The sequence below is a fragment of the Adiantum capillus-veneris genome, chromosome 9 (genome assembly GCF_014529385.1).
Source record: "Adiantum capillus-veneris isolate H3 chromosome 9, ASM1452938v2, whole genome shotgun sequence".
Classification (NCBI taxonomy): Eukaryota; Viridiplantae; Streptophyta; class Polypodiopsida; order Polypodiales; family Pteridaceae; genus Adiantum; species Adiantum capillus-veneris.
Genome location: NC_140939.1, coordinates 63807112 through 63833011, shown reverse-complemented (window position 1 = coordinate 63833011; position 25900 = coordinate 63807112). Strand labels below are relative to the sequence as shown.

At 46.2% G+C, this 25900-nt stretch overlaps 2 protein-coding genes across 2 annotated transcripts in view; both read right to left on the bottom strand.

The window, feature by feature from the left end:
* LOC147450579 (uncharacterized) overlaps positions 1–22361 on the bottom strand; it is a 53353-nt gene extending 30992 nt beyond the window's left edge. Inside the window, exons 1-3 of the mRNA XM_086519756.1 lie at positions 21719–22361; positions 21132–21210; positions 20963–21058 (exon numbers count right to left, since the gene is read on the bottom strand). Coding sequence (XP_086375882.1) covers positions 20963–21058; positions 21132–21210; positions 21719–22219 — 676 coding nt within the window. The 5' untranslated portion in view covers positions 22220–22361. The remainder of the gene's footprint in view (positions 1–20962; positions 21059–21131; positions 21211–21718) is intronic.
* Positions 7126–9547, bottom strand: LOC147450580 (uncharacterized). The gene has a single exon (XM_086519755.1). The coding sequence runs from the start codon at positions 7918–7920 to the stop codon at positions 7129–7131; it is 792 nt and encodes a 263-aa protein (XP_086375881.1). The 5' UTR covers positions 7921–9547; the 3' UTR covers positions 7126–7128.
* Positions 22362–25900: the final 3539 nt, after the last annotated feature.

Below are 25900 nucleotides of genomic sequence, written 5' to 3'. Positions count from 1 at the left end.
AGTATACAAATGCTTACACTTACCTTGGAGTGGTTTTTAGTGGACCAGCATTTTCATTGAGGAGAGCAGCAGAGACTAGATTGACCAGAGCCCATGCGGCATTGGGTAGATTGGAGAGGATTTCACAAGTTCATTTTCAAGAGCCTCGGACGAAGCTCTGGCTCTTTGACACTCTAGTGGCTTTTGCATTGCTCTATCGAGCTGATATGGGGGCCTTCATTGGATCATCACGGGAGGAAGGTCGCACTGATAGATGGGGGGGCATGGAGAAGCCTCTGGTCTCTATGATCTCGCGGCTCATTAGAGCCAAGGCTTCAGTACCATACAACGAAACGCTCCCCAGGCATTGCTCTGCGTCGTTCCAAGGTTCAAACAATATTTCTAACTTCTCCACCCGGGAGTAAAATCACCAATCAATGAAACCAGTATTAAAACCAGAGTCAAACAATTCAAATCAGCACCAAGACAGGTTCAAAACAAATACCATCCATTTCAAACAAATTCCAAACAGGATCACCAAACAAGTTCTCAAACAGATTTCAAACTTAAAAAGCAATCTCAACATCAATCGAGCTCGAAAAGTCGACTGACTTTCCATTCTGGAACCTGCACCAAAAATTAGGGTTAGGTTCATCCCATAGGGTCGTAGCCGAGCACAGCATGGTCCATCAGCTCTTGGACAAACAGTGTTTCTTTGGCGGCAATGGTAGTCCCAAGATAGCAATCGCACTGGATCTCCAAGGTCATCTGCTCATGAAGAGAAATCTACTGAGAGATGTAGAGAAATTTCAAGTTACAATCTGCTAGGGTTTCCATGGCAAGCCTTTTAGGATACCTCCCTCTGCCAGAAGTTGCACTCCGAAGGAAGAGTTCAGAAACCATATAACTTCGGGCAAAATTTTTCTTGAAAGCTTGCCAAGTCCTTGGAAGTGTGCGGCTTGGTAGCTGTAGACATCAACATTTGCATGGCACTACTTCTGAGAAAAACAGTGACTTGAAACAAATCTGGATCCTTCTCTTGCAAGTGATCTTAATTGGCTTATGCCCTATAAGACATGAGCGGTGAAGACGGGAGCGCGCCCGATGCGCGATGAAGTAAGGGTGGGAGTGGCTAATAAGTCCGGGTTGGAGTGCGAAGATACCTCAAATAAAATTCCAATAACTTTGTCTGCTTTTTTGTAGGACCGGTATGCTTTCAAAAAAGCACACGCCTAATGCTCTAATACCACTGTCACAAGACGGGCACACGTGCCAATAGAAAAGAACAGACTGAACATACTTTTAACACTTCAATAACAACTGAACTGAAAGAGAGAGACGACATGCGACACGGAGTGGCGGAATTCCACACCACAAAGTATTGGCCCCAAACCTTGGCGCCCCTTTCTGTATTTTTTTATATTGCATTAACACAATACAAGCTGGTACTCCAGACTCTGCACCTTCTCCAGGAAGCATGCCAGAGAATGAGCCCTAACCTCATGTTTAAAGGCCCTAGGCCTCAAAAGCAGTTTACAGTAAAAAGCCTTCAAACTCAAACGCATCTGGTCCAAAAGCAAAGCCAAAAAGCTGCCAACGTAAATCACGAAAATCCGTACAACTGCCACGTCATCAACCAGCGCAAAACGTGGAAACCTGTACAGTCTGCCACGTCATCATGTCAGCACAATTTTTGAAAATCTGCCATGTCATCAATATTTGTGTGTGCAGGTCATGCTTTATTTTAATCCTTTATGTCACTTGGGGCCCCATCGGACGGGGTCCCCATAAGTAGGTAGGACTTCTTCTTCTGTTACTTGTTCTTCTTAGGATTTAGGCCCCTCAGCCGTCAGCTCCGTTCTTCACTAGGTCGACACGTCAGCAGTTTGTTACAGCTACGTCCCTGCCGAGTGCTGCTAGAACTGCCTCTACTAGTGGTCCCATGCGATCGGGTGTGATCTCGAGCCACGCCGCCAATTCAGGTGAAATGAAGTTGGCCTTGGCTCCTCCATCAAAGAAGATCAGGGCTTCTTGATCTTTTACTTTGCCCCAAGCTCGGCAAAGTTCTTTACTCTGAGCTCTCGTCCATCGTGTTAGGGTCAGTACCCACGCAATCTGGAACCAGTCCTGTTTTCATCTTGCCTTTTCGTCCACGTTCCTCGGCTTCTCTCGAACTCTCAGGGCTTTCATCGTCCTTGTCGTTCTATTCTTTTGGTGCCTTTTTAGGGCACTTCGCGGAGATATGCCCTGTTTCCCCACATTTCCCCGCATCCAAAGCACTTCCCCTCTTTGATGTAAAGAGCTCTCTCTTGAGAAGTGAGTTTGGGTCGTGCATCCTTTTCTTTCTTTTTTGGGTTGCTCTTCCTCTTTCTACTTTCATTTTTCTAAGTCTGTTCGGTCCTTTGCATCATGATTTCATCTGTCGAGTAGGTCAAACTGCCCGAGTGAATGGCAAAACCCCGTTTCACACGACTCCTTAGTTCCTGAATGGAAGCTAACTTTTGTTCTAAGCAGTGATCTCGGATCTCTATAGGAAGACCCAAGGTAAACCGCTCAATCTGTTCTTTGAACAAGATCTTAAAGGAAGAGGCGGGTAGAAAAGAGCTCCAGAATCTCTCGCAATAAGCGTCCACTATATCCTTCTTGGTCATTTGAAGATGGTTTCAAGCAATTCATATGTCGCGTTCATACTCTCAAGTCAGCCAAGAAGAAATAAAAAGCCTTTTGAATTTCCGCCATTTAATTGGTGCTGTCTTGTTTAATAGAAGCGTGGACCACCAAGTTCGAGCATTTCCCTTAAAGTAAGAGGTAGCCCTCCGAATCTTGGAGTGCTCTGAGTAACGCCCTCCAGAGAAAGCTGTGTCAAACTGTTGTATGAAAGACAAAGCCTTCGAAGCATCTCTATAACCAAAAAATGTGTCAAATTTAATTGACTGTTCACCTTCCTTAAACTCTCAAACTTTCTTGCTTTTATCTTCCAGAAAGTCATACTAGTTAGCTTTATAAAAATCCTCCTTCTTTGCATAAAAGCTGTTATCGTCAAAGTCCGAACTATCTGAAGACGAGTCCTCTGTAGAACTGTCAACCACGGGGCGAGATTTAGGCTTCTTTGCCTTTTTCTTGCCCTTTCCGAAGCTTTGCTTTTTGCTTCGCTTTTTGCCTTTTCTATCTTCTTCACTCAAGTCAGAGGAGCTAGAAGAACTGTCAAAAGAAGAAGAAGAAGAAGAACTGGGTACTCCTTTAAATCGAACACGCTTCTTCTGTTTTCTTGCCGACACAAATGTAGACTCACGACCCAAATAACCCGGAAAGTCAGCGCCTTTCTTCTGCTTTTTGTTGCGCTTTTCTGCTTTGTTCTGCGCGTCAAAAAGTTAAGCAATTAGTGCATCAACCACCTCTTCTAATTCTTGCTCTGTATACATCCTTGGAGTAGGAGGTTTCTTCAGGGCTGGTTTGAGGGGTGGTTCTGTGGTCTGCCGCCACTATGCATGCACCTCGTCGAAGGAGGTCTGGCTCATAAATTTTGCAAATTTCGGATCCTTCGCAAAATTTAGCATCATCTTTGTTGCATCGCCGATCAATCGACGACGCTCCATCTCTTCGATCTCCGCCTGAGTAGGCCAAGGCGGGTCGTACTCCTCGCGTGAATCTTCATTGTGATCTCTTCCCGCATCCCCGGATACAAAGGAAGTCGATTGATCTCCGTCTGAAGCCATAAGTGCCGCGTAAAAAGGATCGGATTTCCCGTAGAAGAGAAATCGGTCGTGCTTTGATACCACTGTAACAAACTTGGACACTCCAAGTCGAGATTCTGCCGCGACACAACAAGAATTCACTTCAAAACAGTTCACAATTCACAATTGATTTGACACTGGCCCGGTGGAGTTCCGTGCCTAGAGATATTGGCCCCAAAGACTGGCACCCCTTTCGGTATTTCTTTTTGTATTAATCTGTTGCAAAAGTACAAAGCTCTCACTCTCAGACTCTGCATCCAGATGCTCTGAGAAGTGGGAAGCCTGCCCACTTATTTAAAGTTTTACAAGGGATGCCAAAAGCAGAGCCCAAAAGCTTCCAAATCAAAAGCTGTCTCTCTGTCACAAGCTCTCTCTTGAGAGAATAAAGCAAAAGCTCTCTCTCTCTCTCTCTCTCTCTCTCTCTCTCTCTCTCTCTCTCTCTCTCTTTAACGAGAGAACCATGATTGTATATGAGTATAGAACCCCCAAGAGTGCCAATGTGGCCTACTCTTAGGATATACAAACTGTGCATGTACAAAGCATGGAACAATGTCTCATGCTAAACTAGAGGTATGTCATGGTGGTGCGTGTGATGAAGCGTGGCGGGGACTACTCCCATCTGATGTGCCCTTCTATAATGCTGAAGAACAATGAGGATCTGCCCCACTGTCTAAGAAATGTATGATGTCTATCCCTAGCTGATCTGGACTGAGGCACGGACTCGTCAAACTGGGATCTGAGAGTACGAATAATATCCAGCCAAATCATAGCCAGGGTATTCTGTGGCTCCAAAGTCATATGACTCGGAACATGGAGGCAACGTGCCCGCCAAATGTTCCAAACCGATATGGAGACCACCACTGCAAAAACCACATCTCTGCGCCAGTCCTCTGCCTGAGCTGCCACTGCTGGGATCGTATCTAATGTGCCACGAAGGTAACCAGAACCTGTAAGCATGAAGCAAGAATATGAATCCTCACCCTCAAAGAAGAGATGTGGCCCCACATACGGTAACAACCAGACCACAGCACCCCAAGTGAGGAAGCCAAACTGCTGTCCTGCTCTGCTGAGAAGCAGTGCAATCGCTCTCCAAATATGATAAGCACTCCGACAGGACCATAGACAGTGAATCGGAGACTCTGGTGTCTGCAGGATGCATCTAATACAAGTGGGATCGTGACCCATCGCTGCTCCCCAAGTGCCCACAGCTAACCAGCATGAGCAATCACCCACAAGCACAGAACCATCTTGCGTGCAATGCGTAATCTCCAAATCCACACCCAAAACCGATGCAAAAAAGCATGTGACAGCCCAAAATGCAGCCATAGACCCAGTCTCGTGGGTCTGTGAGTCTGTCTTGCTGCGTCTACCAATCCGAGCTGTGTACTCAAAGAATGACACTGTGCCCTGGTCAGTGTCCATCGCAGGCCAGCACCACTCCCCAGGATCCCAAGCAACCTGCGATAAGGGACGACCCTCCCATATCCACAGCCTCCAACTAGGAGCCATATCCACTGAGAAGTATGGATCCACCTCTCTCCTCCTCCCACAGGACCCAACAATGCGAATGGGTGTCCATGTATGTTGCTGAATCTCCTGAAAGGAGGCCGTGTGGGAGAACTGCAATCTGATGGGACCAAGGGTCCTGTCCTGCTCCACTGGGACAAAAAACATCCTAAGTGATGAGCTCTGCACGCAGATGGGATGTCCCTAACCGTCAAAGACAGCCACCCAGCCTCTATGCACGGGTATAATATGGTCACCTCTAATAGCTCTGTCCCATAGCTCTGGAATAGCAGTATCAAGCTCTGCCATACGTGTCGTGACCCCTCTGCCAATATGATACTCATCTGCCAAGAAATCCGCAGACACGTGTCTGGCCTCTGACCAAGTAAGCAAGGAGGCGGCAGGACCACTATCCCATATGGCCCAATCAATATGAGTCCGCATACCCAGCTGACGTCCCTCCTCATCCAACACATAGGAATTCCAGATAAGGGGCTGTCTCTCAATCTCCTGTAAAAAGGATGGAGGACGTCACACCAACCCCTGTCTCATGGAATTCCAAATCTGCAATATAGAGCGTAAAAAAGGGGAGACATGCCTGATCTGCAAGGGAGCATCACTGAAGATGAATCTAATCCCCTCCTCCTAGGATGCCCATCTCTGGTGCCAAAAAACGAGGTGTCACTGTATGTAAAACAGATCTGAAGAGTACCTTCCAAGTTTCATTGCCCGGAAATAGTCCTCGGACAATAAACTTGGTCAGTAAAGCTCTGCACTGCATCTCAGGATCTATGATACCAAGACCACCCTTCTCCTTAGGCATAATGATCGTCCACCAAGCAATACGCGCCCTAGTATCAGCGGACCCATCTGAGCCACCCCAAAGAAAGTTACGAATCAAGCGACGTAACCTCTTCATGACGCCCAAATGAAGCATCCAGCAAGAAGCAATATACCATACCAACACCAGCAAAACCTGATTCGCAACAAGTACTCTCCCAGCGAGAGAAAGGTGCTGCGAGGACCAATGACAGTTTCCGTCTGAGAGACAGAAACACCGGCATAAACTGCTGCTCTGAGGATACATCCAGACCAACCTGAAAACCCAAGTACTGGCACGTTTGACCAGGCTGCAGCCAAGTAAAACCATCCTCTACACCCCATGTCGGAATGTCATCAGAGGCCACCAAAATCCCGTATGATTTAGACCAGTTGATGCAAGCACCACTGGCTAAGCAATACACATCCAAGACCTCCTGCATGGCTCTCAAATACTCAAGTACATACTACACCATAAGCAGGGTGTCATCAGCAAACTCCTGATCAACCAAATCTCTCGCCCCAGCAACCGGAAGAACCACTCCTCCAATGTCTGCATGCTGAGATCTAATATAATCCCAAAAGTGCCTCACCCACAAATAGATACATGTATACAGCCAAGGGACATCCCTGCCTAACCAACCGAGAAAGGTCAAAGTAGTCACCAATGTAACCTCCTATGGTAATAGCACTCCTCGCTGATCTATAGAGTGCAGAAACCCCAGTGATCCAACCTTGGGGGAACCCCATATGCAATAAGATCAACTCTGTCATATGCTTTCTCAAAATCCAGAAAAAGCAAAGCTAGGGGGGTGCCAGTCGCCAACGCCCACTCCACAGCCTGATGATAGGAGAAAAGGTTATCCAGGTTACGTCTATCCTGGATAAAAGCCGTCTGAGACCCATCAATCAAACCCGGTAATAGAGGCCTTACTCTTGCTGCCAACAGCTTGGCCAATATCTTGTACATCGTAGGTAGTAGGGTGATTGGCCTCCACTGTCGCAAGGAAGTACAATCACCCCCCTTGGGTATAAAAGAAATCAAGCCAGAGCACAATGATGAAGGCATCCGACCTGACACAAAAAACTGCTAGCAACCTGCTATTAAAGGCCCAGAAACAGCCTTCCAATGCGTCTGAAAGAACTGTCTAGTAAGACCATCATCCCCTGGGCAAGGGGTAGGATCCAAATCCGCAATAGCAGTCTGCAACTCCTCTAGAGTAAAAGGAAGCATCAAAGCATGACACATATCTGTTGTGACCGAGCGTCTAGTATCAGACCATACTCTCTGTCTCGCCTCTCGAATGGCAGGTGTGGTAGTCTCTGCAGTGAAAAGCTCTCTATAGTAAGAGGTGGCAACCCTCATCACTGAATCTGGGTCCGTCTGCAAGCAACCGTGCTCATCTAAGACAGCCCAAAGTGTCGTACCAGGAGGTCTCTCTCTATGAGTGGCGAAAAATGATGCATTCATCCTGTCACCCAAGGCAATCCATCGTGCAGCCTTCGAGTGACTCCAAAACTCTCCTCTCCTCTCCTGAATCAAGCAGACCTCCTCCAGGATCTCCGCCTGGCGCCCCGCTAAGAACTCGTCACCCGGATAAAACTGTAACAATCGCTGTGTGCTGATCAAAGGGGCTAGTAAAGATCTCCGTCTCTGCTCAAGGTCTCTGCCGCTGGGCATGGTCCCCTCTCTACACAATACACTAGACTGACGGATACAATCAGCTAGGAAATCCCACTGGAAATCCTCCATCTGTGTGCATTGAGAGGTCGGGTCAGCGTGCCATATCCGTGAAATCTCCTCAGTCAAATCTGCATCAGAAAGTATCCTATCTGGGATCCTGCAACCCCTCCTCTCTGCAAGAGGCCTCCGAAAAGCCATCAAAATAGAAGCAGGATAATAATCAGACAAAGATGTACCACCCCAAATGCATGTAGATCCTCCAAGAGAGGAAGCCCACTGGCCCACAAAATCTGTCCAATCGCTCTAACAATCTGTCACTCTGCCTCCGTGAACCCCAAGAGAACTGCAGGAGTGAGGCAATCGCGCAAAAGATGGAATGTGCCAAGCATCCACCGCGTGAAAATGCAACAAGAATCTCTCCCAAGCAGTCTGCTCTGATGCTGCAATCGAAGTGAGAATCGGAGGCTGATCAGCTGCCTGAAAATCCTTGGCTGACTCAATGTTGTTGAAATCCCCTCCAACAATCCAAGAGTCAACGACATGAAGAGCAGAATTCAATCGCGTCCAAAATGCAGACCTAGCACGCGCCGTGGTCGGGGCTTAAATACATAAGAAACCAATGATTGAATCTCCAATCCGCAAAGTAACATACATGGCCCTGCCAGGGATCAAAATGCCATGCGTAATGATAGAGCTGACATAGCGTGCACTCACAGATATGCACACACCACAACTATTCTAATGCTCCCCAATGGCAGGCGACCAGAAGGTCCGAGAGCCAACCCCCAGCAAATGTCCAAAAGGGCGTGCTAACTTGTGCTCCTGAAGCATCAAAATATCAACCGGCTTGTTGACAGCAGCTCGAAGCTCCGTGCCAACCCTGGCCTGTCTCTTCCTTGTAAACCTAGCTGACCTTAATCCATTTACATTCCATGATAGCACATGCAAATCCATGAGAAACAGAAAAAGGTAGACAACACTGTCTCCGCAACCAAAAATCTGACATATCCACAAGGCTGATACATATATATATCCAGGATGTGATCATCCAGTACTATCATAACCACAAGGCTGGTACATATCTCGATCCACATAGCCATCAAGTACTCCACATAGTCAACATTTCTGTCTCTTGGAGGATGAGCCCCCAGAGTCATCTTTGGGAGGAAGACAACGTATCTTCTTCCCAACCACATAATTGCGAACATCTGCAAGCCACTGACTAATCACTTTCTGCTCACAGTGCATTTCCTGTGCGGCATTTTTTACACACCAAATCCTCATAGAGGAAGACATGGAATAATCATCCCGCAAGTACAACACACTGGGCAAACAAAAGCAACATTCTCTGTTAAGCCACTCTAAGGCCGCATAGCACTGCGGAAATATCTGCAACAAACAAGCAGCAGCTCCTGCATCTCCCAACCAATCCTGCAACTCTAGTAGAGTAACAGCATAGACAAAATCTAACACACGCCCCTCTGACCAAGTCTCCTTACCCGTGAAATGTAAGAAGAAGGATCTCATAGGGCCTGTCCTGCCACCCACCAACTGACAAGAGGAGCTGCTCCGCTTAAGTCTCTGCACCATGTAAACTCTGACCATAAAGGGGCCAAGCTCAGGGCTGCTGTTCTCGGCTCTATCCACATCCCACTCTGGAGGACAGAAGCTGAGAAAATCTCTAGAAACACAAGGATGGGTAGGGAGTCTGGGGACAGGAGTGGGCGGCAAAAGCGCAAGCTGTAGGGAGGAAGCACTAGCTGGGGCCTCCGCTGGCGGTGGAGGTGGAGGTGGAGGGGGAAGCACAACGTCCACCTGCATGTCGACTGGTAAAGGAGCTGGAGCCTGACTGCCCCAAGGAGCAGATGCTGTTGGTAGTGGCGGGAAGTGGCTATAGTCACTGAGTTGGGGTCTAGCCACTGCTCTCTGTTGCTGGTCAGGAGGCGGTGTAGCCTATACAGAAGAGACCTCCGGTGACGCACTCCTGGTCTGTGCGACAGATGGAACAGGAAGCTCGTGACGATCTCTCCGTTGAAAGGTCTACCTGCGCCCAAGCCTGCGCCATCCATCAGTGCCTTGGCCAGTCGGAACAGGCTGCTGATGAGTGGCCTCTGTAGTCGGGTGCTGCGAGGTCGCTCCTACTGAGGATGGGTGGCAGCAACTCTGTCTCTGAGCAAGCTGAGTGGGACACGCACAAGCCAAATGACCCATCTCGTGGCATCTGAGACACTGACCTGGTTTCCCGGTAACCTCCAGCCTCTAGGTAAAATGGGACTCTCCTCTACCTCTGATAAGGATGGTCTCCGGGATCTCTGATGAGCCAAAGAGCTGAACACGTGGTGGTCCTCTTGAAATACGTATGGATCCAGGAACCACAACTCCAAAATCTGAAGCTAAGGCCTGAAAGAAATCCTCCTGTACAAACTGTCGCAGTAGAGAGGGAAATGACAAGGTCAAGGGATACCGCGGAGCAATCTGCCGGGACTCGAACTCGTCCTCGATGAACTGTGGGTACCACTGCATAATATAGAAGGCTCTGCCTCCAGAAACAATGAGTACACGCGAACAAAGCACAATAACTGAGGCCTGGTCCGATAACTGAGCCATAAAGATGCCTCAACCGAGGCATGTGACCTCCACAACTCTACCCTGGTGGGTCCCGAGAGCAATCTGAAGAAAGTCTCTGAGAGAAGCTCTGGAGAGAGAGGCGCCACTGACACGGCCAACAACTGCTCGCTCACGTAAGAAACTGGTGGCTACATCCACTCTATTCATGATCTGATCGGGAACCACAAACGGGCGAACAGGTGGTGGGGGAGTCTTCTGGTGGTGACTCAATACCGGTGTAGAAGCTATACTGCTAAGTGGATCCAGAGGAGACAGAGAAGATGGATGTAAGCAAGTGCTGGAGGATGCAACTCGGAGCAGAAGTGTCATGTATCCAAACAAGGGGAACTCTGTCTCAACCAACAGGCTGAGTGTTCGAAGAATCACAGAGGGCTCTGTGAGATACTTCCGCAGAAGAGAGCCAGAAGAAGACGAGAAGCAGCAGATGTGAGGATGGTGAAGTGGGTGGCCGAGACGAGAGAGGCCACTAGCTACGGGCTTCATGTCTGCACCTTCCAAGGCGCCCGTCTCTCTCTCTCTCTCTCTCTCTCTCTCTCTCTCTCTCTCTCTCTCTCTCTTTTTTTTCTTTTTTTTTGGAAAAGTCAGGGCTGTATATTACTGAGTACAATATAATCCCCAGCGGATGCCAAAATAGCCTATCACGTGGGGTGTACAAGCTGAATGTAAGAATGAGAGCCACTATAGTGACAACTCGACTAGAACAATCTCATGGTGGTCGGTGTGATGAGTGGAGGAGAAACCACCGAGGAGGGGCACAATGCCATGTAATCTGGCCACCTCTAAGTGTGAAGAAGAGTGGGAATCGGGCCCAACGCCGAAGGAAGGCAAATCGACGAGCCTCGGCTACTCGAGATGTACCTGAGGAAGAATCCCACTGCCAAATCAGTGTGTGAATGGTAGTGAGGGTATCCTGGAGGAGCTGTGGAGCCGCACTGAGAATGTGAAGACAACGAGCTCTCCAAACATTCCCTAGTGTAATGCTAGTGATGACTGAGAAAACTTCATCACATGTCTGAGGATCCCCCTGCCAAGCAATCTGTGGTAGCATAGCCACAGTCCCTCGCCGATAACCAGTCGAGGTAAGCATAAGGGTTGGATCTGTGTCTGAGCCCTCGTAGAAAAGATGCGGTCCGGGCATCAGCATCAACCATGAGACAGATCCCCAAGTGAGAAATCCATGTTGAACACCCGCTCTGCTAAGTAAAAAGCAAACTGCAAGCCACACTACATGAGAAGTTGAGCATGACCAAAGACTGTGTGCAGGTGACTCAAGTAGTCGCAAAGGACAGCGAGTACATAGCGGATCATGACCCATAGTAGCTAGCCAAGTCCCAACTGGAAGTCCTGCATGTGCAATCATCCACATGAAAAAAGAAATACGACGAGCCGCATGAAAATCCCAGATGGCTGACCAAAACTGCTGTAGATAAGCATGGGAGAGACCTGAATGTAACCAGAAACGCATACGAGTGGGCTGCTCTGGTTGCTGTCTCATCAATACTAACCTTCCAATCTCTCTCTCTCTCTCTCTCTCTCTCTCTCTCTCTCTCTCTCTCTCTCTCTCTCTCTCTCAAATTGCGTAGCCAAAATAAAGCAAAGCCACGCAAAAAGCTGCCAATTTTCCGTACGCAAAATCTGCCACGTCAGCAGTACGGAATTCCGTGATATGCGCCACAATTTGCGGGCCTGTCTGTACGGTGCCTGCCACATCAGCATCACAACGGGTGGGGGTTCTTGCAAGTGTGTGTGTGTGTGTGTGTGTGTGTGTGTGTGTGTGTACTGGGCAGCCAGCAGCCACGTCACCAGTTTGTGACATCTCCAGCTTACGGAGGATGGTTTTGTGATCAGACCAGGATACATGGATACTCATCTATCCCACGGGATACGATGTGCTCTCGGTCAGATACGCACATCCTCACATCAGCTAGAGATCGAGACAGGTAGACTTAGAGGAGTACCTGCTGAGTCCAGGATTTGTCAGGTGTGTCAGATAGAGCCCGAGAGAGCTACATTACATATGTCACTGCCCGCTTTCACTGTCTATTCAGAGAGGGTTTTGGACCACTTTCTAGAGTAATGAGATACCAGGATCAGAAATGCCTCGGACTATACTTACTAGAGCTTCGCAGACACAGAGAGGTCCTCTTGAAGAGAGGCGCAATGAGAGAGAACCAGCGACGACGGCAGATTACAGATTTCTTTCAGTCACAGACAGAGGAGTTCGAGAAATCCCCCACAACGTTGCAGCACCAGAGGCATACTGCTTGATCGGGCAATAGAGTTGGGACGGTCCTGTGGCCCACAGATGAGATGGCCCTCCCGACATCAATGCAGATTGCGATAGAGGATCCATACCATACTGGCGCGACATAGCCTATAGGAGCCGTCCTGACAGAGTGCTTACCGTGGACATTGAACCCATTGTATCAGCCCACCCCCCCCTTCCCCCTTTTGTATCAGCTTTCACCCCACCCCTACCCACTATTTTCTTTTCAATTCTTTGTACTTTTTGTACCCAGACGGGGTATTAGATTCGCCACATGTAACCTTTTGGTCTCATAGGTCATTTTGGCCTATTGAAGACATTAATTTACATTTCATCTCTCTCCTTTTTTTTGGCAAGAAAGGGGGTTGTATTCTGTGTACATAAGAGACCTCTAGAGATGTACAATGCCCTATCACCCAGAGGAAGTATAGAAGTGGGCGAACAAGGTGTGAACTATATATACATCAAAGTGGCCTAGATGATGAGTGTAAAAGGAACCATTGTGGGGGTGTGTAATGCTATGTGATGAGGCCATGATCTTGACGGAAAAGAACTAACGATCTAGCCCATTTGTGAAGAAAGACGCATTGACACTACTCCGCTGCCCTGGAGGAGCCGGCTGAGGAATCCCATTGACTGCAAAGAGTATGTAGCAACTTTGTCCAAATGGCTGTCAAAACGGTGGACGTAAGAATGTGTGCACAGCGAGCCTTCCACTTGGTTTAGAGCGTGAAGCTGCATATCATGGTGAGAACTCTTTCTCGGTGGCAGAAATCCAACTCATGACCTGTATCAGGTATCATCTGTAGAGTACCTGGTCTATATCCTAAGGGAGTAATCAAGAAGACCGGATATGTCGGCAAGTCTTGAAAAAAGGTATGTGACCTCGGAAATTACAAAATCCTTGCAACTACCCCCCACGTCACAAACCCATCATGAATGCCACTCTAATCAACAAACAAACTTCCATCCACACTGGCTGCGCATATGAGCAAACCCAAAAACAATGCCTCAAAGACTCTGGCTCCAAAGTACATCTCTGACAAGTTGGATCATGACCAATGACTGTCGACCAAGTGCCTACAGGCAATCCAGCATGTGCTATCATCCACATCAAAAAACATATCATGCGGCTGATTTGGAGGGTCCAGATGCAAGACCAAAACTGTCGCTTGAAAGCTGGGAGGATGCGCTCATCCTGCCACACCTCTTGATTGGCGTGAACGATGAGGTGGATGTCACGTTCGCGAAGGACACCTCCTCCTAAGAGAGACTGCGTACTCAAAAAAGGATAGAGAAGCGTCGTCATCATTCAACGAAGGCCAGTGCCACTCTCCAGGATCCAACTGAAGAAGGGGCTTCGCCTACCAAATCCATAGTCTCCAAAGTAGAGCCTCCTCAACCATGAAAACAGGGTCGACACATGATCTCCTCTGAAAAGAGCCAACCACTCTAACAGGCTGCCAATGGGCAGTCAGTGAGAGTTACCAAGGAACGCGGGTGCAGGGGTCTGAAACACTGGAACGACGTTCCGGGACTTGGGGTTGACGTGGAACGTCCTGGAACGGGCAGGCGTTCTGACAGGCAGGGTCAAACCGGAACGGATTGGTTGGAACGGACCTGTCACGTGCGCACTGCACTTGCGCCACATGGACAAGCTACTGCTATGGTCTAGTGTCAGTCTTAGCTTAGGACCTAGCTTGGCACCCTTGTGAGCCTCTACCAGGACATGCATGTCCAGGCCGGTCATAGTTGCATACCCTCACTTGCACAGTTGAGTCACTTAAGCATATAGGGATATGAGCACTCACTTAAGTCATTTATTAATAAGTGACTTTGACATGACATTTATTAAAAGTAGGTAGGGCAAATGGCTAAGGGACCTATAAAAGAAACCCACTGAGCACAGGTAGAAGATAGAGGAGCAGTAGAAGAGCCTCTCAGTAGTACCAGCACTTGGGCAGCCATCAGCCAACGTGTTCTCCAGACTCCAACAGCCATCAGCGTTTTCAGCCCTATGATCGCCATCAGATTTCAGCCCTCATCATTTTCAGCATAGCCTCGTCTTGGTTGTAGTCCTTGCCACATTACCACCAGCATTTCAAATTTCAGCCATCTTCATCTTCAGCGTTTTTAGTTTTCAGCCCATCGTCGTCCCCGGCGATAGCAATCAGCCCACAGCCTCGTCTTCATAGTCGTCGTTATCGTTGCATTGTACCAAGTACCTCCAACAATACCCATTAGCACCTCGGCAGCACTGCAATATAAGTACCCTTGTCGTCGTCGTCGTCGCGGTATCTCAGCATCTAGCCCCCCTTGCATTTTGGCTTAGCTCCTGCCTAGCTCAGCATAGGGATCATCAGGACCTGAAGGCTTCGTGTCCTTAGCACCCAAGTACCTTCAGTACCCGCAATAACCTTCAGCACTTCAGCAGTACCAAGCATCTACATCAAGTACCTATTAACATCTCAACATCTCATAATTTAGCATCATTGTATGAGCATTTTGTGCAAGTAATAAAGCAAGTACTTGCTCTGGCAACAGAGCAAGAAGGCCCTTGAGGGTGGTTGGGACCCGATATGCAAAGTCGTCTCTCTTTCTCTTTCTGTCTCTTTCATTCAGTTCAGTTCAGTTCTTTTGAGTGAAGTAAAGTAACCTTGTGCTTGTGCAAAGTACTGGATCCAAGCTAAATCCTTAAACACTTCTGTTGCACCTAACACGTGCTCATGAGAAGAAAAATCAGTAATTTCAACCATTAGCGATCGAAAATTACATAAAATAAAGGTTATCCGACTTAGACCAATCCATAGGTGTAGAAGAACCGATCGTTCCGTTTGATCATGTCCGGTTTTGTCCCGTCCGGCAGTTTTCGGCCAACGTGCAGTTTGATTGGGCAACAGCGTGTTTGACCGTTTGACTGCGCAATTTTTGGGAGACTTTTCGGCATTGGATACTCCCACATTGGATACCATTAGGCTTCTCTCTCTCTCTCTCTCTCTCTCTCTCTCTCTCTCTCTCTCTCTCTCTCTCTCTCTCTCTCTCTTAATCTATATAAGGATGCCCTCTTTCTCTTCTTCTCCATTAAGTTTCAACCCAAGGCTCTAGTCATTGTTAAGCTCTCTCATGAGTCATGAGAGATTGCAATTTGCTCTACCCTCTCAAGCTCTCCATTCCTCCCTCATAGCTCTCAAGCAATCATCCTCTTGAGCCTTCATGAAGCTCTAGCCTCTCAATTACAAGCAAGCTCTCCATGAAGCTTGCCTCTTGAGTCTTCCTCTATCACACCTCCTCTCTCCATTACCGAAAATTCTCAAGCTCTCCATTGCATAAACCTCTCAAGCTCTCCATTGCATAAACCTCTCAAGCTCTACATCTCTCAAGTGTTCTATCATGCCTCCCCCTCTTCATGAAGCTTTTGAAAAGCATTGCCGCTCCTAAGAGAGGGTGAGGGAAAAACGCAACGTTTGTAGGTGGACTTGCAAGTATTGTCCCAAGATCATGACCTCCTCCACCACTCGACTCATCATCCACTTGACGAAAATGGGAGGTGAAGCCGGTCCATGCCCCAATATACCCGACGACATTTTGGAAGAGTGCAAGAGGAAGTATCTCCCTTTGAAAACATGCAAGGTGGGGATGAAGAGAGCCCAAGAGGAGATAGTGGCGCCCGACATTGATGTTACCGACTCGGAGGAGGATATGAGCGGCCCTTGTCACAAGACGGGCACCACCTGCCATTAGAAAAGAACAGACTGAACAAACTGAACATATTTAAAGGCCCTAGGCCCCAAAAGCAGTTTATAGTAAAAAGCCTTCAAACTCAAAAGCATTTGGTCCAAAAGCAAAGCCAAAAAGCTGCCAATGTAAAATCCAAAATTCCGTACAGTTGCCACGTCAGCAATCAGCGCAAAACGCGGAAATCCGTACAGCATGCCACGTCATCAATCAATGTGATTTTCGAAAATCTGCCACGTCATCAACCAGCTTCACGATTTCCTCTGTGTGTTGTGAGTCCTGCTTTATTTTAATTCTTTATGTCACTTGGGGCCCCATCGGACGGGGTCCCCATAAGTTGGTAGGACTTCTTCTTCTGTTACTTGTTCTTCTTAGGGTTTAGGCCCCTCGGCCGACATCTTCAAGTTGGCTCCCTTCTTCAGGGCTTTGACACATCAGCAGTTTGTTACAGCCCTTCTCCCTCTACCTCCATTGCAACCGGTGACGCGACAGCAAGCTCAGAGGCTACCACGAAGAAGAAGGCGGCAAGTGCTAGTAGCTGTTCCTCCAAAGCAAGCAATCGGTGGGTTTGAGCTCCAGTCCATTGTCTTTCCTCATAGAGAGAAAAAGGCTTGCGGACATTGAGATTGCACACACCATCATTGAGTGTAATCTTGCTTTCAACATCCTTCGACTAGAGCAATGGAAGAGGATGGTGAAAGCTATTGCGACCGTCATTCCATGTGAAGGGTGGATGGGTCCATCCTATGCGGACATGCGCACCAAGAAGCTTGATGAAGAGCGGACAAGAATCGACAAATCCCTTGAGCCCGTGCGAGCCGGATGGGCAAAATATGGGTGCTCCATTCTCTCCGATGGGTGGAGTGATCGTAAGAAGAGGGGCATCATTAACATACTCGTGTCATGCCCTCTTGGCACCTACTTCTTGTGAGCGGTTGATGCGGGAGCAAGATGCAAGAAGGTCACGCGAAAATTCATCTACAAGCACATCAAGGCGGCAATAGAAGAGGTGAGTTTAAGGTGTCCCCTTTCTTGTGCAATGTGCATTGTGTAGTATGTATTACTACTTTTCACCCTCTTGATAAGTGTTCTAAATTTCTCTCTTTCATGTAGGTCGGGCCCGAAAATGTGGTGCAAGTAATCACCTATAATGCATCCAATTACACTACCATGAGCCGACTACTTGAGGCCGAATACCAGGACATTGTATGGACCCCTTGTGCCTCCCAATGCCTCGATGTTTTCATGGAACACATAGGAGAACTAGAATGAGTGAAGGCCATTCTCGCCCAAGCCCTCACTATGGTCAACTTTATCAATGCCAAGGTGAGAGAACTTACAATTTTTCGCACGTACTCCGACAAGGAGTTGAAGAAACCCTCGGCAACACGATTTGACTCCATGTGGCTTCTTCTTGAGCGCCTCTACGATGTCCAAAACAAAGTGCAAAAAACCATGGAGTCCAATGAGTTCAAGCAAGGGTGTGAAGGAGAGAACCAACCAACCTCACAAGAGGCAAAGGCCATCCAACAACTTTCCCTCGAAGAAAAATTTTGGGAAGAGGTGAAGGGTCTTGTGGTAGCCATCTTGCCTATCTACAAAGTGCTCCGAATGACCGACATGGAGGGATCTACCATAGGACTTCTTCACCACTTCATGGACGAGGCATACAAGGAAATAAAGGCATCAAGTATTCTTGATGGTCCACTCGATGGGACACATTAGATCCTTTGCACTTCATTCTCAAGTTGACAATATGTTTTTTCTTATTTGCACTATGCCTCACATCTCTCTCTTTTTTTTGTAGTGATGTCTTTAGAGATTCCCCCAAGAGGGATGACATCCTCTTTCTTTTCCAAAAGAGGTGGGATTTTATGAAGAGGACCATTCACCAAATTGCGGCTCTCTTGCATCCGGCCTACAAGAAGACGGATCTTTTCACAAACCAAATGCTACAAGAAGAAAGCCGCAACTTCCTTCCCAAGGCCCTCTTTGAAGATCATCACAGCGCATTCCTTCGAGAGCTAATTAACTATGGAGACCAAAGAGGCACGGCCTTTACTCCCACCGTATGTTGGGAGAGGGAATCCTTGGTGAAGCCTCTTTTTTGGTGGGAGAGCTTCGGATACCAATTGCCTCACCTTCAAAGAGTTGCATTAAGGATTCTTGGACAAGTAAACCCTCTTAAACCTCAGGCCTTGGCACACTCTCTCTCTCTCTCTCTCTCTCTCTCTCTCTCTCTCTCTCTCTCTCTCTCTCTCTCTCTCTCTCCACATTCTAATTTCTCGAATCTCTCTTACTCATGATTCATGAATTATATTAGATACTATCTCTTGAATATAATATATGATTGATAATCCGGTGCATGCGAGCGAAATTGGTCTGCATACTCGCTTATCCACACCAAAATTCGCAACAAACTACCAACAAAGCCATTGGAGCAGCTCATCTATTGTCGCTCCAATCTCCGAATGTTGCGCTCCATGCATGAGATGCCTATGACTAGACAAGTAAACCCTCTTTCTACGCACTTGCTTCTTGACTCATATGGGCTATGGCTTTGCATTCCAATTTACATGTGCTAACTTTGTCTTGACTCTTTTCTATAACTTGTCAAATAGGTCAATGTTGATGATTGTAAGCTCTCAATTGAGACTCTCAAAAGAGTCAACAAAGAGCGTGATATGACGGAGGAGCAAATTTTCCGTGAGCTCTACATGGAGCTAGAGGAGATTGACCGTTGGGTTTCACGCACACAATCACGCAAGAGGGTCATTGTGCGTGGAGTCCCTACGCCTTCAGCTACAAGAGGTAGAGGTGTAAGAGCTTCCCATGCTCGTGGTTGTGACCGTGGCCGTGGGTGTGGGTATGGTAGAGCATCAACAACACCTATAGAGGCACAGACACAGACTGAGATTGAGATGGAGGCTGCTACTCCTACAACCTATGTGCGGCGAGGCTTGGGAAGCGGCTCGATTAGGGCGGCCTCCGTTTTGGAGGATGTGCCTATTCGTAGATCCAACACTATAGAGCCTAGATAGCCAGAGTATGACGAGGAGGGAAATCTCCTTAGTGAGGGAGATTATGACACACCACAATCCGATTCATGTGACGATGAAGATGACATTGACGAGCATAGCTCACAAGAGGAATCATGATGATGAGAGGGGAGGAAGCTCTTAGACTTTAGTGTCTCCCGTATCTTTTTTGCCCCTACTTCCACTTTTTGCACCATTGAGGTTTAGAATGACTACTTTTTTGTATCATCTCGATTATCAAACCTCAACTTAGCTTTTTGATTTATGACATATGTAATGTGAATCTCGGTTCATGCCCATTGTGTCTCATTGTCTTGACTCTGGACTCTTGAGTGTTGGCACTTGCCACTTGCAAGTTGCCTTCTTGTCCAATGTGATAATCAATTGTCTGATTGTCTCAAGTGTAGAATCTAGGCTTAAGAATTGCGTGTTTTTATTTTTGAACGTATGTAACCATGTCATACGACATAAAATTTTCTAGTTCGATGAGTACTGTACGTGGACAAAACGTACGTGACCGTAAGAGACTACCTTGATAGGTGTGCACATGGTCCTTTCTGCAGCCAAGCCAGCTCAAATACCATGAAACGAATACAGAGAGAGGATCTCCGGGCTACACCGACCGCCTATGGACACGCGTCAGACTAACCTCCCGACCATAGCCACCATCCGGCGACTCTCCTATGTTGGGGTAACGTCCGAGGATGTACTATGTAGGCGTGCACCTGTAAGACCGAGCATCCCAAACCACCCGGTCTCACCTCCTCGAGGTGACCTCGCGCACTCCTAGCCTCACGTGCTAACCACCAGCACTCTGCCAATGGAGGTCAATAGTTACAAATGAGGCCTTTGCCTCCTTTTATAAAGTGACCGGCCACACTGGCCGGGTTCACATAACGTCCGTCCGGACACTAGACGCCCATCCCGCCGGTGTCAAAGACTAGATCCCCTCTTTTGTAAGCGGGACATAATGGGAACCTTCCCGATTGCCTACACCTTGCAGACAATGGTTGTGCTCATTTGCAATCAGAGGGTATGCAACTACCCTAAAGTGCCTAGACATGCACGTCCTATGTATAGGCTCACAAGGGTGCCATAACACTTCCTAAGCTGTCCTAAACCCCAAAAATAGGAGTTAGCTTGTCCACATGCACATAGGGTTAGATGTGCACGTGACACTAATTTTTGCACATTCTCAGCAGCCACCTCAAGCAATTGGACTAGCTTCTTAAGACTCTAAAAGTTCCTCCTAGATTGGTCGAGTTCAGAGCTATCCAGTTCTCTCTCCTTTGACGGTGGCCATGGCACATTTTACTCTCTTTAGAAAAAGGTTTTCCCCCGTCCGTTTTCAATCTTCAGAGTTTTTCAAACATACCCTTGTGGCTCAGTTGTATTCACCTTTTACAATCCTCAGCCCAAGGCTTGCCCCTCCAGTTTTGCACAACAGTTTTGTACTTGCCCCTCCAGGATTGGTACCATTTGCACACCTTGAGGGAACTTTCAAGCAATAGAACACATCCTCTTTTCTGTGAAAAAAAAGAGACACGCACAAAGACAGAGAAAGAGAGAGGACCTGAAATGGTTCTCCGTGTGGTGCTGTATAAAAGCAAATACAATCCAGAGTATGGTGCATCTCTTAGGATAGTTGGGACCAAACCACTGTACAAGCCTGTCAAGAAAGCATAATATTTCAGTTTTAAGTGGAATCGTGCTGAAACACATGGTAAGGAATTAGAACGTACCTTTGAGTCCTTCAGTGTGAGCGATGAGGACTAAAGCTTTCATTGTATTTGGATATCGGACACCTGATATTGCCTCATACTGCAATCCCCTGCAATGCTCTCTTAATAAGTATGTTGAAATCCTCCAGCAATAACTGCATGCATGCACTGGCTCTCAAATAAAATTTTCCCAGAAGACGCGTTGATGTGCAAGACATCCGATGTCTGTTTTTCAGGTGTTGGTAAGAATCCCTACCTATGCATGAATACAAGAGAAGCAACAAATGCATGTATGCAATAGCTAAGATATTTGCCAAAGAAGATGTGTATATGTACAAGCCTTCAAATGTCCATATGTCAAGACGTTGGTAAGAAAAGCTATCTGTGCATGTGATGGGCACTTGGAGTCAAAAAACCAGAAAAATCATCCAGAAATGTGCACAGTGCAAGTAATCTATGCATGTCGTGTATGCAAAGCACATGTCATTTTTCGCATTGCAATATCATGCACTTCCTGTGTGAAACTTTATTGAGCCAATAACCCCATGTCCATACACTGCACAAATGCAGGTGTTTATGTCAACATATAGCAGAAAGACAAACTGTACCTCCATGCGGGTTTTGAGCACTGTTATGGGGCAAACAACGAATGCAGCAATTGACCTAGTGATGGCACCAGCAGCAAGAACGACTGATGTAGGGAGCTTTTTGTGCAGATTTTCAGTCGTGGAAGAGGCGGCAAGGTTACCAGTGGAGAGAATTGATAAGATCGGGTTGAGCATGGAGAAATAGAGGCCAGCACCTAGCCCAACTCGAAGGAAGGCCGGAGTAGTACCAGCCCACAAGCCAGATATGCCTTGTCTGGCAAAGATGAGGCGAACAGATTCACGAATTCCAGGGGGAGGCGAGGTATGGGAGCCCTGTATGTGGGTTTTGACAACATCAAAAGGCTGTAATAGCACTGTAGTTGCGGCACCTGCAATCCCTCCTGCTAAAAAGCTTTTGCCGACTGCCTGCACTTGCTTTCTTTGTGTCTGTGTTTTGTTATTTTCTACAGCTGCTCCATCTTGTTGGGTTGATAGCGATGATGAGACCCCTCCGTCCACCATCTCTTCAGCACCTCCCGTCGCGCCAACCTATTCTAGAACTTCTACGTAAAACGAATCAAACGTGATCCATCGTACTCGTTCACCTGGTGGTCGAGCTCGATACAACTAGGTCTCTGTGCGATAAAAAGAATCGATTATCAAACGTGGTCCATCGTACTAGGCCTAATAGATAGCCCTCAGCACTATTTGACACGCTATGAAGTAGGTCTATGTGCTATTAAAAAAAGCAAATGTGGTCCATCGTGGTAGGCCCTCAACATTATTTGACACGCTATATTGAATGAAGTGCAAGTGGTGGGATCGACAACGTTGAAGTGAAGCTCGTTTTTCGTGAAGTTCGGACGTCGTTCGATTTGTTCGTGCCTACTTTTTTTGTCCGTGTTTACTTTTTTCGATGGTCTAGTTTACTTTATAAGGAAGTGGAGTGGCCCCGGGGACAAGAAACCCCATGCAAGCACGTGGTTAGACCATTGGGTTGTTGTGTGTGAGGTCCAGAGTTCAAATCACGGGCTTGAGGCCGGGTGGGTCATTGCGTTGACTTTTTGGCAATCATTTCTCTTTCTCAAGATTCGTGCACAGTAGCATTCGTCGTCGATCCCATCGATCCCGAGTCATTAAGACTCATGTTAGATAGTGTCATGGGTGGTCGGCCTCTATGCGATAGAGAGAGGAGGGAGAGATACCACGCATCTTCAAAATGTGTTTTGTGTTGCCTAGTGGCGCAAGATTGGTACGTGCAAAGAAAAACCCCACCATTTTCTTTTTGCTACCCCCCCCCCACCCCCCGCGGGCACAAAGAGTGGATTGCCACGCTAAAGAAGACAAAATGAAGGCTCCACAAGCGCAACAAACCAATGAATTGCGAATGTGGATTTGTATTCTATGGTGGTAACATTTCGTTTATGTCGGCACCTCGCCTCTCTTCCATCGGCGTCGTCTGAACCAAAGCATGCAGGGTGCATATTACCTCTCTCCTCTTCCACCGCGTCATTTGAACCCGGCCTAACATAGAAGTTTGTTGCATTATGTTTGTGTATGAGAGATTGAGAGATGGGTATTTTGAAGAAAACAGAGATTGTAGCCTCGTATGCCTTCAAGAAATAAAGTTTGTTGGATCGTAGCCTTGTACGCTTTGAGAATTTCATATTGAGACCTAACATAGGACATCATAATGGTAGCAAAACTATGCATAGATGTGTCTTTATCAAAAGCATATGAAGATTGACATCAAGCATCTAGTGAAATGAATATGTTATTAATGCAATATACAATATGCGGTGACGAACCAGAAAAAATGAAGTGTGTATATATGTATTAAACACATATGACGATTAACATTGAGCATCTAGTAGTGAGGAAAACATATGGCTAAAGGATGCAATGGAAAATTGAAGAAACTAAAAGCAATGGCCAACTGCAAAAATTGAAGTGCACTACTGACGTGGTAATCAAATACGTGAGGCATGTGTAATCAAATTTACATTTGGACAAGTCTAAATTACTTGAAAAATAACAAAAGGTTGTTTTGATTACTTAAAGATATTTTAGAGTGATCAAAATGAAAAATTTTCATTAAGCGAGTGATTTTTTTCTATCTGGCCTAGAGAGAATATCAAGAGAAAAAATGTCCATATCTAACTTAGAATGAGTTACGGAGTAAGCAGGAATGATAAGTTCGGAGCTAAAATGATTAAAAAAACCATAGAACATTCACAAGCTACTAAGATTTGGTTAGAGTGTTCTGATTTGGCATCAAAGCAACTTGAAAATGACCTTGAAATGATAATTTTAATGTCTGAAAAGTCCCTGGTAAAATGGAGGAATTGATACGAGGATGTCAATTAGTTCAAGGAATGCCCATTATAATGTGAAAATTTATTTTAAAACTTTGGCATAATTGTTTGGAATCAAATCGGATTCAATGGCCTCTGAACCTTGATTCAAGTATCCCAAGAGCAATATGGAAACGACAGAGGAATGCCATTTAAAAAAGAGATGTGAGCTAGTTTGAACATGACCTAGTAAACTTTTTTCCAAATATCTCACGATAGAGAGCCGATCTCTAAAACGGCCTAACCTTGAACTAAAAATGACAGTATCTACAACTTTTGTACTGGACATTTTTTTAACAGACAAGTGAAAGAGGGTGAAAACCAAAAAATATTGTTGTACATAATGCTAATCACAGTTTGCAGAGTAAGGCTTCTCCCTCCCAAACAAGCTCACTCCTCTCTACAATTAGTTGAAAATACCTCCAAGAGACATAGCAAACAGAATATTTATTGCTAAATGGGGAGCTTTTATGTATCTAGTAATGCCATTTGGATTTTGCAATGCTTTAGTAACATTTCAAAGGTGCATGATGGAAATTTTTAGGGAATTCTTTCACTAGTTTTTGGTGGATGATTTTACTGTATACTCAATAGAGGAAATGCATATGTTAATTCTAGAACACAAACTCAAATGTAATAAACAAGCCAAATCACCATCTACAATATCTGAATTGAGCTCTTTTCTTGGATGTGTTAATTTCTATAGGAGGTTTGTCCATATATTTGCAGAAAAGGCACTACCTCTATATGAATTATCCGAGAAGGGTATGAAGTATGTTTGGTCGTCCGAATGTGAAGCAGCTTTTAGGTCATTGAAGATAACAATCATCACTAAAACAATACTTTGACAACCCAATTGGGAAGTGATTTTTCATGTGCATGTCAACGCATCTAGAATGGAAATGGTGGCCATATTATCACAACCTAAAGGAAGATTGTATTATCCTGAATATTTTGCAAGTTGTAGCTCAGAGCACGGATACTCTACCACATAGACAAAAGCCTTGGGAATGGGTTTTAATGCAACCAAATTCAAACATTATCTGCTAGGATAAGTTTCATTTCTATGTGGATCACCAAGCTTTATTGTATCTGATCAGCAAGTTGGCCATCCATGGAAGGTTGATCAAATGGATTATGTTTTTATTGGAGTTTGAAATTAAAATATTTAATAAACTTGGAAAAATGCACTATGGGGCTATTTTTTTTTCTCAAAGCACTTTAAGAATTTTGTCAACATCACTAAGGGGTGAACTTGTGGATGCTGAGTTATTTTCAACCACATTAGCAAAATAGTTGGATCCTAAATGGCAAGAGATTTATGACTCTTGCAATAAGGGAGTTGACTGGAAGACTAGTCTCAGGTTAGTAAGAAAGTACTTATACTCAAAAGCTTGAAATTCACACTAATTGGAGGACGTTTATATAGACTGGATATAGATGGTGTGTTGAGGAGATGTGTGCCAATTCTTCACGCCAGAATACATGTTATCAGTGAAGATCATACTAGGAGCTTTGCAGGACATTTCTATACTAATAGCTCGTAAGAAAATCTTATAAGCTAGATTATGGTGGCAGCATATGATGGCATAATTTTTTTGCAAGACGTGATATTTGTCAAAGGATGGGTTGACCGACTACGACACCCTTAACTACCATCCAACCGTTATAGTATTCATGAAGTGATTAGACTTCATAGGACCTTCAAAAAGTTGACACTTAGAACAAACAAGTACATAGTCATGTGGCAACAGGCAATGTGAGCAAGTGGGTTGAAGTCAAAAAGCTCGAACAAGAAATTAGTGCTAAACAAAATGGTTGAGCTTCAACAGAAAGTTGAAGAGTATGA